The sequence below is a fragment of the Rhododendron vialii genome, chromosome 3a (genome assembly GCF_030253575.1).
Source record: "Rhododendron vialii isolate Sample 1 chromosome 3a, ASM3025357v1".
NCBI lineage: Eukaryota > Viridiplantae > Streptophyta > Magnoliopsida > Ericales > Ericaceae > Rhododendron > Rhododendron vialii.
In genome coordinates this window covers 6,693,664-6,708,537 of record NC_080559.1, presented here as the reverse complement: position 1 = coordinate 6,708,537, position 14,874 = coordinate 6,693,664, and the positions used below count along the sequence as shown (strand labels likewise).

The window sequence follows — 14,874 nt, the reverse complement described above, 5'->3', positions numbered from 1 at the left end:
AGGTGAGCGTTACGTAAGAAGAAATCTTTAAACCAAATTCTAACGACAGCCTAATCCGACTCCGTTCAATTAAATTTCTTATTTATAAAGTAATTATTTTTCGTTTTACGAGATATATTATGAGTTCTTCATAAAAATAAAAATAAGGCTAACTCGATTTTTAGATTTTTTCTTATTTTGTTATTATTTAAATTTTTTTTGAGTTTGTTAGTTTTACGCTTAATTTTTATTGATTATTGATTCATCTCGTCTAAACGAATCAAAAAAGTAAAACTTATGATTTTTATCCAAATATTCTTTAAAATATTTAAGATAAAACTTTTAAAAAAAACCTTAGCGAAACTTAGTCTAAGTATGACATATAACGCCGAGGTGGTCTTAGCTTAGAACTGAGGTAATTTCTCCCTCCCAAAAGCATCTCCAAGACTCCAACCCATCTCCAAAATTTCAAAATGAAGAATATATGTAACATGCTAAAAAAAGATTTTATAATTTTTTTTTGAAAGAATTTAGGAGGGATCCATCGTCTTTTTTAAAATATTTGGTTTCCAAAATTAAAGTGTGGTCGGATTTTGTAATTTATCTCATATTTGCTACTTTTTTGTGTTTTTTGAAACAATTTTGGAGAGAACCATCATCCTCTTTAAATATTTGGTCTCCAAAATGAAAGTTTGGTCGTTATATTAAATTATAAAATCTCTCATCAATAGGTCATATCCATTATCCATTTTGGAGTTGAGATGGGTTGAAGTTGCTCTAAGTTTAAATTCGATTTTTCTTATTAGTAATTCTTGGGATCACCTTAGCCGTATGAGAGGGTGTTCCAGTTTTGAGAAAAAGTAACTTTTAGAAAAAAAAAAAAAAAGAAGGTAATTTTAAGCTCAAAAATCATGTCCTTATGCAAATAATTTTTCTACCAATATGGATCTTGTTTGATAGATCTCATTTAGATCTTTTAAACGGTACCAAAAAAATCAAAAAATTATTTTCTATTTTCATTATATTTGAGCTTAAAAAACCTTTTTTTTTTAAAGTTCTTTTTACTGTTCATTGGAACACCCACATTGAAAATCAACAATCTTTTCGGAAGACGCGGGAGTTAAAAACACCACCACAGAATCTGTTTTGTGTCCATATCTGATCACTTCAGTCCTGGCCACTCCAACCCCTTTCACGAGTATGATTGACAAGTCCAACTCCGACGTCTTGACTCCCGCGGCTTTTGGTTTGTTTGTTTTTTTGTTGTATTTTGTTTTATGTTTTCTCTGTAATATAGGACCGATTGTATTCCTTTGTTGTAACGTTTCCTTATATATTCTTTGCATTTTCTGGTTAGTCAAAAACACCACCACGGGTACCACCCAGTGCGCATGTGAGCATGAAGTGCATCTCCTCAAACAGACAAACACCGCAGACTCTGAGAGCCTATTCTGACGGTGCTGTCCCTTTCAAGTTTCAAAGCTGTGAAAAGCAAAAGAAACGAAAAATGGAAAAATAATAATAATAATAATTGCAGCTGGACATCCTTTTTTTTTTCCCCCTATTTATTGTCCAGTCCTTCCCTTGTTTTTTGGTGGGAAAATATGTTACATCTCTGTTAGGGTGATTCTGTACTTGGCTGTGTTTGGTTTGCTTTAACTTTCCGTGCAAGATGACGAGAGAATGATGTAAACCCAATTTATTTTTTGAATATGATGTAAACCCAATTTCAACAACATATTTCTACTCGAGAAAATCTTCTCTACGGAGCGTCTCGTAAAGAAGATTTTGCTCCGTAGAGAAGATTTACGGCGCTAAATCGAGAGCGTTCAAAAGTATTTTTGACCGATCAAAATTAAAAACACATCCCCATCATTAATTGCGCGAATGGGACGGATGAGATTGGTTGTGTTTGGTTGGGAGTTTAGTTTTTGATAATAGGTGAAGAGAGAAATAGAGTAATGATTGAAGATAGGGGTAGTGATTGGAAAGAGATAGAGAGAGATGAGAAAATAATAATTGGAGAAATAGAATAATTATTGGAGAAAAAAATAAGGTAATGATTGAAAAGTAAACTAAAACTAAAACTAAGTTGTTAACCGAACAAAGCCGCAGAGTTATAAATTTCTCATTTCTACTCAACAGAGCTGAGATGTGTGAGCAAGAAATAAGTTGGAATAGGGAAAGAAACCCATATATTTTTCCTGTCACATTAATGATTCCATCACTGGTTTGCTAAAATAGCAACTTTGGTTTGCTTTACTCTGTGTCCTGCAAAAGGGGTTTGACAGAAAACAAAAAAAAAAAGTTGAAGAGGTGGTACCTCATATATGGTGGGTAGTTGAAGCTGCCAGGATTCAACTGGGTTTCTCTCAGTTTTTCATTTTTCTTCTGTTTTTCCAACCAGTGAAGCTACAGTCCCGACAGGAGTAATCCCGATAGGAATCCCGACGCTCCGCTGGGCACACTCCAGCCACCGGACGGCCGATCCGTGCCGTTCAAAAATTCAAAAAAAAAAAAACCAAGTGGACTTATGCAAGAATAAACGGCATCCGACATGTGTAGGTAGCCGATCCAAGCACTCCATTTTTGGCCGATCCAAGCACTCCATTTTTGGCCAATCCAAACACAAAAATGGATTGTTTGGATCGGCCATCTACACACGTCGGATGCCGTTTATCCCCGCGTAGGCCCACTCGGTTTTTTTTTTAGAATTTTTGGACGGCTCGGATCGACCTTCCGGTAGCCGGAATGTGTCCGAAGAGGCGTCGGGATTCCGATCGGGAATTTGGGTCCGTAATGGTAGACTTTCTGTTTTCCAACTGGGTTAGGTTAGCTGAAGGTCTGTGTTTGGCTAGTCTCTAAGCTTTCTGGGTTTTGCTTTTCTTGATTTTATTGAAGGCCTGTGTTTGGCTATAGCCTAAAATTGTTGACTTTTTCTGCTTTGTCTGGGGAATACTCTCACATCAAGTCTACATTCACCTCACGCCTACGTGGGGCGTGCCACAACATAAAGTATTGGGTTGAAGATGCTCTTAATGGATAGTTCTTGATATCAAAATCCGTCAGTACTAATCACGCAAACACAGGACAAATCCGAATATGCAATGCATCAAACTTGGGAGTAAGCCCCCTTTTCCAAATATCTATTGCAATGCCATATGAGGAGTTTCGTCTCAACAAGAGAAATCCAAAAAGTTAAAGTCGTGAGATGAAAAATGTTCGAACAGGGTGTGAACTGCAAATGACAGCATCACGAACTTTGGAATACCATGTCTTCAAAGAAAATAAAAATAAATGCAATCTTAATATCAGATCTAAAGGAGCTAAAGCGTAATCTGTGAACTGTCAATACTGGCGAGAGAGGGGTTTTAACCAGAAAGTAGGATTTCCATAATTTCCTTTCCATCCATACTCAGTGACTCAGTTTCCCATTAGCGAACAGGAAATGAATACCAAAAAACAGCTAATCAGAAAATTTGGAAAGGTGAAACATCCACATTGAGTCAACAGGAGCGTTGGATAACTTGCTCTCGTAGATAGATCCAAATACACCCTTCGATTCCAGATGAAGAAAGATCAGAAAAATATAGCACACCCTCCATGAACCAGACCCGAAATTCAATAATGAAATTTCTTGAATTGGATTCATTTAGAAACAAACACTACTCAATTTAATGCCTTTCGAATATGCTGAAGGTGAAACCCAAAATTACACAACATTCAAAAACAAAAAAGGGCAGGAAAACAAGAAAAGAAAATGCCCATTGGGCGAACTACAATACTGAATATTTCATCACCAGAAGCACAATTATTATCAATCAATTATGAGGATATTTTAAGATTGAATTATGAGGGAGCACCACTCACTTAGCGCTAGCAAGCTGGGTGCGGATAAGCTTGGCCGCAGCCACCATGTTTTTGAGAGCCGGGTTCACTTCAGTGTACTTGCGAGTCTTTAGCCCACAGTCGGGATTCACCCACAAGATGTTGGTCTCGAGAACTTGAAGCATCTTGTTGATCCTGTCAGCAATTTCATCGGTTGATGGTATTCTAGGAGAGTGGATGTCGTACACGCCAGGGCCGATTCCAGCACCATACTTCACTCCCTCACGGAACACAGATAGGAGTTTCTCATCAGAGCGGGAGTTCTCAATGGTGATGACATCGGCATCCATGTCAATGATGGAGTGGATAATATCGTTGAAATTGGAATAGCACATGTGGGTGTGGATCTGCAGTTAATGGGGCAAAAACAATGTAAGGACATTTCCAATAGCAGTATAAAGATGATGTCTTGAAATCCATGGAAGTTGATTACATATTTACATGAAGAGAGAAAATTTTCAACGAAAAGGTCGGTAAACATCAAATCAAAGGTGGGTGGCAGAACCTGGCAAGTGTCTTGGACGCCACAGTTAGTGATCCTGAAGGAGTGGACGGCCCATTCCAAGTAAAAGGCTTCCTCAGACTTCCTAAGTGGCAAACCCTCCCTTAGAGCAGCTTCATCAATCTGGATAACATTGATTCCAGCCTTCTCAAGATCCTCTACTTCCTCCTTGATAGCCAACGCAATCTGATAGCAAGTCTCAAATCTGGGAAGAAGCAACATAACACATTAGAAGTTTACATTGCAAGCAACTCTAATGTAATGCCAACACCCTTGGTGGTCCCTTGCCAAAGCCATGTTCTGGCAACCACACTGGAAAACTACCCTCCAATACCTTTGCCAAATTCCAACCGACAAAATGGCATTGCCATTGTCAAGCTAAATTTGGCTCCAGAAATGCTAAAAACTCCTTTATATACACGTGTCGTACAAATCTCGAGGACAAAGATCAGAAATCCAATGATATCTATGATGGTTGGGCTTAAAAATTGGAATTGACACAACTGGAGCAAATTAGTACAATTTTAACAAAATGTAACTTTGGCATTAAAAGAAGGCCAAAACCATTGGAGATACTCTAAACCATGCAATTAAAAGATTTATTCTGTTCTCACGTAATCTTGTTGTCTCAGCCTTCTTTCTCTCCATTTCATTGTTTTATTAATAATACCTGGGCTGGTCATTTCTGACAAACGACCAATTGAGGATGGTCACGGGGCCTGTAAGCATTCCCTTCATTGGGCGAGCAGTCATGGACTGAGCCATAGAGGACCAGAAAACCGTCATGGGCTTGGGGCGGCTCACATCACCGTAAATGATTGGTGGCTTCACACAACGAGATCCGTAGGATTGCACCCACCCATTGGCAGAGAAGGCAAATCCAGACAACTGCTCTCCAAAGTACTCAACCATATCGTTCCTCTGAAAAGAGCACAAACCCGTGACCACTCAGAAAGCAGAATATTTCTTTCACATGTGCACAACGACATGAACCTCAATACTAATGCTTCTCACATCTCAAGAAGCATTAAAACTTACCTCGGGCTCTCCATGAACCAAGACATCAATATCAAGCTCTTCCTGGAGCTTGACAACTTTGTTGATTTCCTCCTTAATAGCCTTAACGTATTCCTCCTCGGAGACCCTAGAGAAAGAAATCATCATCAGAACATAGGCACGAAGTAACCCCATAGGGGAAGCTAGGAAAGCATAAGAAAAGTAACAATCCTCTACTTTTTCGCCTTGTATTCACGGCGAACTCTTCTGAGTTCCATTGTTTGGGGGAAAGAGCCAATGGTGGTGGTTGGCAGAATTGGAAGGTTAAGCTTCTTCTGTTGAACATCTAGTCTGGCACTGACATTTGTTGCACGACGGTGGTCAGAACCTTTCAAAGCAGCAGCCTGGTAAACAAAATGGAATGAGTCTTTGGCAATTACTAAATGGATTCTACAGTGTATTTAGTAAAAGGCATATTGAATGTACTATAGAGTCAAATCACTTACAGCTTTTTGAACAGCCTCATTGGTAACCCTGGGGGAGGACTTCCTTGACGCCTGAGCTGCAGCATTAGCAGAGAAGAATGCCTGAAAAAGAAATGAGATGGTTAGTAATGCAGCATTCACATCTTTAGACAGCACAAACCAGAATCAAAGACAACCAAGGATCAAAGCTGCAGCTTCCAAGTTAAATGAGTGCCAAATGGCAGAGAAGTGATTCATTTACGCTAACCAACAAAATCGAACCCAACCCAGCTTTGTATCCCGACAATTTGAGGTCGGCTACATAACTTCTTATCAACTACCAAACCTTGCATGAACTGCCCTTGCATCAACTACCAAACCTTCTAACCCTATTAACTTGTCAATGGGTGCTAGCCCTACCAATTCATAGAGTTTTTCATTCTAAACCTATCTCACCTATTGGTACCAGTTACCACACAGGCACACATCCACCAACCCATCCAGGTATATAGTATATCCGCTAAACATATACCAAATAAACTACCAATCCATATAGATTTTCAATTCCAACTACCTCTACTCCCATGTTAACACATCAAACAACATGTATATATAAGCAAAACATATACGAGTAAATAAAAGAAAAAATATATACCTCCTCCTTGTGACCGGCCAATGCCTTTGCCAACGCATTCACTTCAACGACTTTTTGAGCAGCAAATGCCAGCCACGATTTCAGTTCTTTGTCCAGCTTAGGCTCATTAACTAGGTCAACAGCAGTGTGGAGAAGCGAGCAGGAGGTGGAAACCACAAGCTTGTCTGCACAACCGAATAATAAGAATAAACTTCTGTGGTTTTGAAGAGTAACTGTCATAACAAATAGACGGTTTACCAACTGTACCTTTACCCACGATGCCCTCAAGGGACTGTAGGACGCTGAGAGATGAAGCAAGGTCATTGGCCCAGATGTTTCTTCCGTCAACCACGCCAGCAAATAGGTATTTGCCAGATGGGAATTCGCCCTTGATCAAATCAAGAGTCTTTGTTCCACGAACCAGATCAAAACCAAAGCCAGTCACGCACTTCAGGCCAGTGAGGGTTTTAAATGCCGCAGCCGGAACGTCAGCAAAGTAAGTCTCAATGATAACATTCAGGCCTGATAGAGATGATTCTAGCGCAGAGTAGGCACTAGTGAATGCTTGCAACTGGTGAGATTCAAGATCCTTTACAAGAGTGGGCTCATCAAACTGTATCCACGATGCACCAGCTGCCTTTAACTCGGCAATGACTTCCCTGCAGAGAATTTTTGGTTATAATAGCAAATTGGAGGAGTCAATTTACTGATTAAGAATATGCAGAACTGACAAAAGCTACTGATGAAACAGTTCAATGCCTTACTTGTAGATTGGAAGGATTTTGTCCAGTAGGGAGAGAAGAGAGAATGATTTCTCAACACCCTTGGCAGGTTTTGAGAGCAATAGGTAGGAAACAGGACCGACAAGGACGGGAACGGTGTCTACTCCAAGCTGCAAGAAACAATATAGAAATTATGGGACAACTAGTAAAAATTGAAGGTCGGGATTACAGATAATTAGCAACACATTCAAGATCGGAATCACCCAAGCACACTCTAATTAATAGAGAGCTACACTGCTATATTCAACTGCCTTGTGATAAGAAAAAACTAGATTGCCACGATAGACCTATGATCTTGGGCTAATGCCACAATGTTATCTAGAACTTGATGCCACTTTTCTTCACGAGTGTTCAAAGCATATCAGATTCACTTTAGCTAAATTCTGAAGTAATAATATCATAAAAAGAACAATTAGTGGAAATGGAATTGTTCTGATTAACGTACCGCCTTGGCTTCCTTGTACTCTTCAACCGCCTTGTGAGAAGCATAAGAGAACTTAACATCAGGTCCCAACTCAGGAACAATGAAATGGCTGGATCAACACATCACAAAAGATTCATCAGATTCATCAGTATAGCAGCAAATTTCAATAAAAGTCCAAAATACCGTGTTTTGGATTGACTCATCACTTACTAGTTGGTGTCAAACCACTTGGTCATCTCCATAGCCGGTACGGTGGCGTTTCCTCTAGCCATTGAGAAGTAAGTGCCAAACTCGATCTCACCGCCATTCCATCCGTACCTAGGGGGGACCGCACCGATCATTGCGGTTGTGTCAAGAACTTGATCATAGTAGGAGAATGTATTGCTGGGAATATACTTGATGCCAGCATCTTTCATCTGCTTCCAGATGGATGACCTCAAATCGGTGGCCACCTTTTTCAAATCCTCAGCACTGCTCTTCCCATCCCAGAAAGATTCCAATGCAAACTTAAGTTCTCTCTTCGGGCCCATGCGAGGGTATCCAACAATATGGGAGGCCATTTTCCTGGCTCAACAAATTCAACTACAAATCAATCGACAGCAAGTATATTCAACGAAAAAAGAAAACACCTCAAATCAAACAAAAATCGACAGCCATCATCCAAGCTATTAAGTTATGGCAAAAAAGAATACTAACCCGACTTGTGATAAATCGACTATAATATGCATGTGCTTTGTGTGTGCATATATATACACAAATACATGTTGATGTATCACATGAGAAAGGCATGGCATGAAAGGAGCTCAACTAAACATGCATAAGCAACATGAAAGAGATTTAGGAGGTAACTGAGATTGAAAACATGCCGTGATGACATTATATCAACCCTTCATTCAATACCAATTACGAAATGCGCACCGTCATTTCACTTGCCTTAATACCGAATGCAAGATATCAAGCCATGGTTTTCAATACGATAGTCAGGAATGATTACTTTAATAAGGGGATTAGAACATATTACTCAGGCCTTAAAAATGTATAACAATGAGACCCAGATCAAGTATAAGCCAAGGGAATCAAGTACAGACCCAGATCTATAATTCACGAATACAGATCTGAAGTACAAAAAAGAGCAAGGGTATTAGTACACTAAAAAAAAAAATGCACCTAACGCCGACAGATATCTTGCACCCGTATTAAATTACTCCATTTTCCTTTCCTTTCCTTTCACGTCAAACAGTAGGTCTATAAAAGATACTACTATTAAAGAACTAGCCCCAAAGGTTCAGGCCGCAAGAAAATAGTATTCTTGTGAATTCCCAAGTCCCCCGGATGTGGATGGCCTTGCCTCTGACCGAACCGGGGAGGGGAGTGATTAATTGAGGCCAGCACGTAAGCTGGCCTGGACACACCTGACTGTCAGGGGAAAAAAAGCTACTTCGCATTAGATCTATTAAAGATACAAGATCCAAAACCAGATCTAAATGTTTCAACATCCTAATACACTTGATCTACCACACGTGCCCACAAAACAATGCAGATGCGAGACTAGCATGAATCAGAAAGCAAAGCGCGGGTATTGAATTAATTAAAACAGTACCGAACCAATCGAAATTGACAAGTAGTAGATCTACGAGTGGAAAAACAATTCTGGGTTGAAGTGATTCAAGCAAAAGAGGGCATGTAAAGCAGTAAATCCAGTTTGTACAGGCTTAAAACCCTATGGGTGTGGAAGAAGATCGATTACCAAGGAAGAAATAGGGAGAATGGGTGAAGTAATAAAGGAGCAGAGAGTGTGTGTGGGTTCACTAATAGAGCGTGGATTGAGCGACAAGTGCGGAGGGGTGAGGTACGTGACGGGGAGAGCTTACCTTAAGGAGGTGAAACCGGTGGAGAGAGAGAAGTCGGGGACTGGTTCAGAGAGAGAGAGAGAGAGAGAGAAGCGCGATGAGTGAGGAGGTGCGTGGGGTTATTTAAAGAGCGGGGGGTGGGTGAGATCTGGGAATTTCCCCATTTTTCCTATTTTTCGTTTTTTTTTTTTGTATGTACACCCCGGTGAAAAGGCATTTGACGGATTTTTGGTAAAGGTAATTTGGGGTAGGTTGAGGAAAAATTATTCAATTTGTGGTGGGAGAGACTTAGTGCACCGCCACGTGGTTTACCAACGGCACTAGATAAGTATCTCATAGGTTGAGAGATTGAAACTTAGACTTGGTTCCGCAAATACTATTGTATTATGTTCGAGTTTTTATAGTCTTTTTTTTATTGGGGCAAAACACTCATAACAATATAAGTGGTGGAACATTAACTTCGTCCTCGACATAGTTGCAGTGTGGTACCTACGGATAGGAAGCGGCTCCTCGCTAATAATAGGAGAGGAGCTTTCCCTCCACTTCTGCCTTTTTCAGGCCCATACGCCCATACCGGCCCCACATTGATGATTGAAATCTTACATTATGTTGATCTCGTAGAATACTTATTTTTGTTAACATTGTATACATCAACGGGTGTTAGATATTAGTATTACTACAAGGAATTGATCTTTTATCCATAGGAATCGAACCCGCGACCTCTCACTTCAAAAGTGAACCATGCAAAATTTGGTGTTGATCGGATGTCATTCGACAATTCATCGATTTAGATTAATCTTGGAAAAATGTAATAGACACACTAGATCGAATTAATTCTTCCCACTTTTTCCAAGATGGATGCTTTCCAATCTTGTTTGTGCTACAATCGAGTGCTTTACTCTTTGAGTGCACCACGACACTTTTTTGCATATGCAATTATAGGAGTTAATTTTTCCGTATGAGCATTCGGTACATGTATCAGTCCGTGGAAGAGTGCAAGGATCGCCACTATTGAGGATCTGCCCCTAATTAGATAGGTGTTTGAGGGTTCGCGCGCGATTCATTGCTGTGTGACCCTTCTCCGAAAACTCCACGGGACCACCTACCCCTAGTCTTCGGCCAGAGGGGTTTATTGCACAAAAACGCTGGGATGCAGGCTCCCGAAGAGGGAAGCTATTGAAACGGCATCCGATCAATACCAATTTTTGCATGCATGGTTGAATTATTCGACGAGATCTACATAATGAACGATTTCGATCATCAATTAATGTGGACCCGGTATGGACCCGAAAAAAGCAGAATCAGACAAGAAGCTCCTTTATCATTATAGGAGAGGAGCCACTTCCGTACAGATAATAGTGTTGTGTGATGAGACATTAGTTCTTGACGGAGGTGATGGAATATCATATTTACTGTTCTCATTTTATTTTATTTTTTGCCAGAAAATGAAAGTTGATGCAAATTAGTGACAGTCATGTCGTCCCACTAGGCCACTTTATGGTTGCTGAGTTGCGTTTTTTGGAATGTGGCCCATTATCTCTGCCTTATCTCTCTTCTGATATTTTGTTCCTTATTTAAAGATAGGATATCGTCATAAATTCACTATCTCAATTCTAGGTCGATCAGTGTAAATAAATTCACTATCCACACAACTATTAGGCCAACCGAAATTGTTAGAAGAGATGAAAACAAAACATGAAAGTGTTCATGAATTCTAGTAAATTGTTGATTGTCATACGTTTGATCGAATTAAATAGCTTCGGCGTCTCTTTTTGAGGAGAAGTTTTTATACGGCTACTAGAGTCAGCAAATGATTTGAGCTTAAAAAGGTTGGCTTGGCTGTAGAAGGTTTGGTTGTTATCAATGACAGGTAGACACTGCCCGAATTAAGTACTACCATAGGGATATGGGATACTAGCAGCGAACTCGTGTTATGCATAGAAGTTGAGACTTAGTAAAAAAAAATGACCGTAGGATATAAGACAAAAAAAAAAACATGGGGAGAAAGTGTTCTAACCATATTAGTAGATGTAATTGAAACCATTAAATGAAGATCCTCACTAACAAACCTGAGATTTCCCAATGGGGTGGATATTCTTCCTCTTACGTGAGCATGGTTAGTGTTTTTTATCGTCTTGCCCAATTCATCCACTTGTTTGACAGGAAGGAGAACTTCACCGGCACCAACACAAGATCGACAAACTTGTGCCAACTCGAAATTCAATACTCATTTGACCCATATGAAATTCTTGTTTGGAATTTGTAATGATTATATTCTAAATTCTCCAAAATTATGGTCATCCAAAGTTTTAAATCAATGCTCGAGGTTTAGTCAATTGAATTTAGTGACTAATGATAATAAGAACATCAATTTTCTCCTCTAAATTCGGTGAATGATAACGATAATAAGAACATAGTATATCAATGGAAACCTGTCAAATAAAATTTTGAATTTGCCTTAATACTTATATGAACTCCTGAGTAAGATTTTTACTGAGGTTGGATTTTGCAGCTCGATAAGCTAAAACTTAATGTGAAGCTTAGTAAGTTTTAGCTTAGAAGGTAACATTGCTTGACTTGTACATATCCATTGCATACAAAATAGAGCTCAGCCTAATTAAAAATTAACACTGCTTGACTTCTTTTGCTAGGTCATGATACTGAATGTTCTGTTTTTTTTTTGGGTAAGTCATGATCAGGACATACTTAATGTTGTTTGTGTGGTATTGTCCTCCATTGTAATAAAAGACAACATTGAGTACGTATGACCTAGCAAATTAGAGATAACAGTGAACTTGATACTCCGTATAAAGTGGCTCGCAAATTCGCAATTTCATCGTCCACTAGCAGATGATTCAATTAAAGCCGGACCTAGACATATTAGATATGTGAGTGATTTTTTATTTGATGCTTCAATTGCTTTGGAATAAAGTCATGACTCACAACTCAGTGTTATTAGTATTTGTTTTCACTAGTTGGGCCCTGAACTTTCCGCATGAAGATTAGGGAAAAAACAATAAAAGGTAATTGCATGTGGACAAGTAATCTTGAGAGTTGGTGGGACGAAGTTGGTGGAGGATTGGTGGAGGGGCCCTACAACTTCTCACTTGGGTAGAGATTAGATTACATTTTCTTGTTTGTGGTCTAGATATACCAACTTCCTAATTTAACCCTTTTTTTCTTTTTCAACCGTCATTTTCAAGTCAGCTTACGTACACCTTAACTAAACTTTTCCATGATCCGGTCAAAGATAGAGCCACCACTAGGAGACTCATAAAATATTACCCAAAATTCGAACTCTGATTAATTATGTGGAGAGCAAACTCACCAACCAACCGAACTAACCATGAGCTTCTAAAGCACCCTTTGATTGGTGCTAAATGACTCGAATTAATCAACACATGCATTTGTTGGGTTAGTAGGTGAGGTGGGAGCCACCCTGATACAAGCATAACACTTACAAAAACATGTACACCTGACGAGAGGGAAACGTATATGGGAGGGTGATGGTAGGCGTAGGAACTACCACCAACCACGACTTTGAACTTTAATGGGAGTAGTTAATCTCTCTTAATTAGCATCATATATAAATTAGTCAGAACCCACTGAGTTAGTATCTCTTAACAAAAAGGGTTGGTAGGGAGAGACTACAAATTAAGGTATTTTTCCATTCACTGAGTTGTGTATCATGATCCATCTCTTACTACAAGAGGGGAGGAAGGTGGACTGAGAAAGTGGTGGCGCCGTGGCGGTGACATTAGCAGAAGTGTTAATTTGGACCGCCGGTGTTAGCATGCCGGTGAGTAGTCCTTGTTCATTGTTTATGGTAAGGTAACGGTATAATATTGGCTTGCATTGTTCCTCCACAGAGAATGTAAGAATGTATTCCTTGTCCATAGTTTACAATAAGAACTATTACCAGTTAGGATTATGCTTTCGGATATCACAATGTTTTATTAGGAAAGTTGAGAATTAAGTCTTACTTCCATTTATTTTAGAACAAATTTTCGTAATCGTCCCTCTAGTTTTATGGTTGTTTCATCCCTCCAGTTTCAATTGCAACCAAATAAACTCCTGTAATTTGTTTTATGTTCTAAATTGGTAAAATCGTTCACCACCGTGAATAAAACTAATGGAAAAATTGGTTTTAGTTTCATGATTCTCTTAAGGTGCCTATTGAAAGGCATTAGAGCCAAAAATCCATTATGACCATTTAAGATAAAATAATCAGAAAAATAAGATCTTAGGCACCAATTCAAACAGATTGAGAATTGGAACACTGATTTTTTTAACTGTATTTTTTATAAACGGTGTAAAAATCCATTATGACCATTTAAGATAAAATGATCAGAAAAATAAGATCTTCGCACAGGTTCAAATGGATTGAAAATTGGAATACTTAATTTTTTAACTATATTTTTAAATATATAAACAATGTAAAAATCCATGATAAAGGCATGGCATGAAAGGAGCTCAACTAAACATGCATATATTTTTAAATATATAAACAATGTAAACAATGTTAAACTCCAAGATCGATCTCCTAGATGGAAAAAAGCCAATCGAGAAATTCTTCTGGTTGCAAAGTGCCATGAAACTTTGGAAGGTCAATTTTTAATCCGGCTTCCCACCAATGAGAGCTTGTATCTGTGGGTCGCCTGTCCCTCCTTCAAGCAAGATCCCTCGCAAAGGGATTTTCCCCGTCCTCCGCTGCGCTTCTTTTCTCTTCCTCCTCCGTTAAGTGGGCATTTAGTGGTGGTTGTTGAAATGCCACCGTCAATGCTGCGATTTGTTCGGTCAAAGCATCAATTTGTTGTTGCATCATCAGTCTTGTAAATTTCTTCCACTGTACGTTGCTTCCTTGGTGCCATGAGTGCTCGGACATAGCCTCGCTTTGATACCAACTGATGCAGGGAAGCATGTTGAAAAAGGAGATCGGGCGACAAGATCGTGACAACTCTTCCTTAAACCTGTTTAGTCTGAGAATACTCTCAGGAATAAAGGCAACAACAATCGGTTGATTCACACAGAATATCCAAAAGTTGGCATAAAAAGAGTGTCTCTTTTTAATTTCATTAATCATCAAAAACTGAATAGTCCTAAGGCCTAGAAGCTTATTATATATTAGTAGAAATCATAGAGCTTAAAAGGAAATAAAAATATTCGGAAGTAATCCTAAATCTTGTAAAACAAGAAAACATAAAATAGGAAATTGACTCAACCTAAATTAAGAAACTAAATAACTATATGTTAGTAATCCCAAATTATAAGATTCCCAACAACATACTAAAACTAAAATAGTAAAATAAAAACTAATAAACTTCTATTTTTTTCCAAAATCTAATCTGCATCATA

General features: G+C 38.9%; 1 protein-coding gene across 5 annotated transcripts; it reads right to left on the bottom strand.

The window, feature by feature from the left end:
• Positions 1–3,599: 3,599 nt before the first annotated feature.
• Positions 3,600–9,645, bottom strand: LOC131318484 (5-methyltetrahydropteroyltriglutamate--homocysteine methyltransferase). 5 transcript variants are annotated; one of them, XM_058348299.1, is made up of 12 exons: positions 9,541–9,645; positions 7,880–8,233; positions 7,691–7,778; positions 7,228–7,355; positions 6,731–7,122; positions 6,485–6,648; positions 5,872–5,952; positions 5,603–5,769; positions 5,408–5,513; positions 5,040–5,290; positions 4,373–4,574; positions 3,600–4,214 (listed from the first exon to the last, which is right to left on the bottom strand). In XM_058348299.1, the coding sequence occupies exons 2-12, from the start codon at positions 8,227–8,229 to the stop codon at positions 3,846–3,848; spliced, it is 2,298 nt and encodes a 765-aa protein (XP_058204282.1). In that variant the 5' UTR covers positions 8,230–8,233; positions 9,541–9,645; the 3' UTR covers positions 3,600–3,845. The 5 variants fall into 5 exon arrangements, with proteins under 5 accessions (XP_058204282.1, XP_058204285.1, XP_058204283.1 ...); XM_058348302.1 differs by having other exon boundaries at positions 9,417–9,612; XM_058348300.1 differs by having other exon boundaries at positions 7,880–8,251; positions 9,541–9,610.
• Between the last annotated feature and the right edge of the window lie 5,229 nt (positions 9,646–14,874).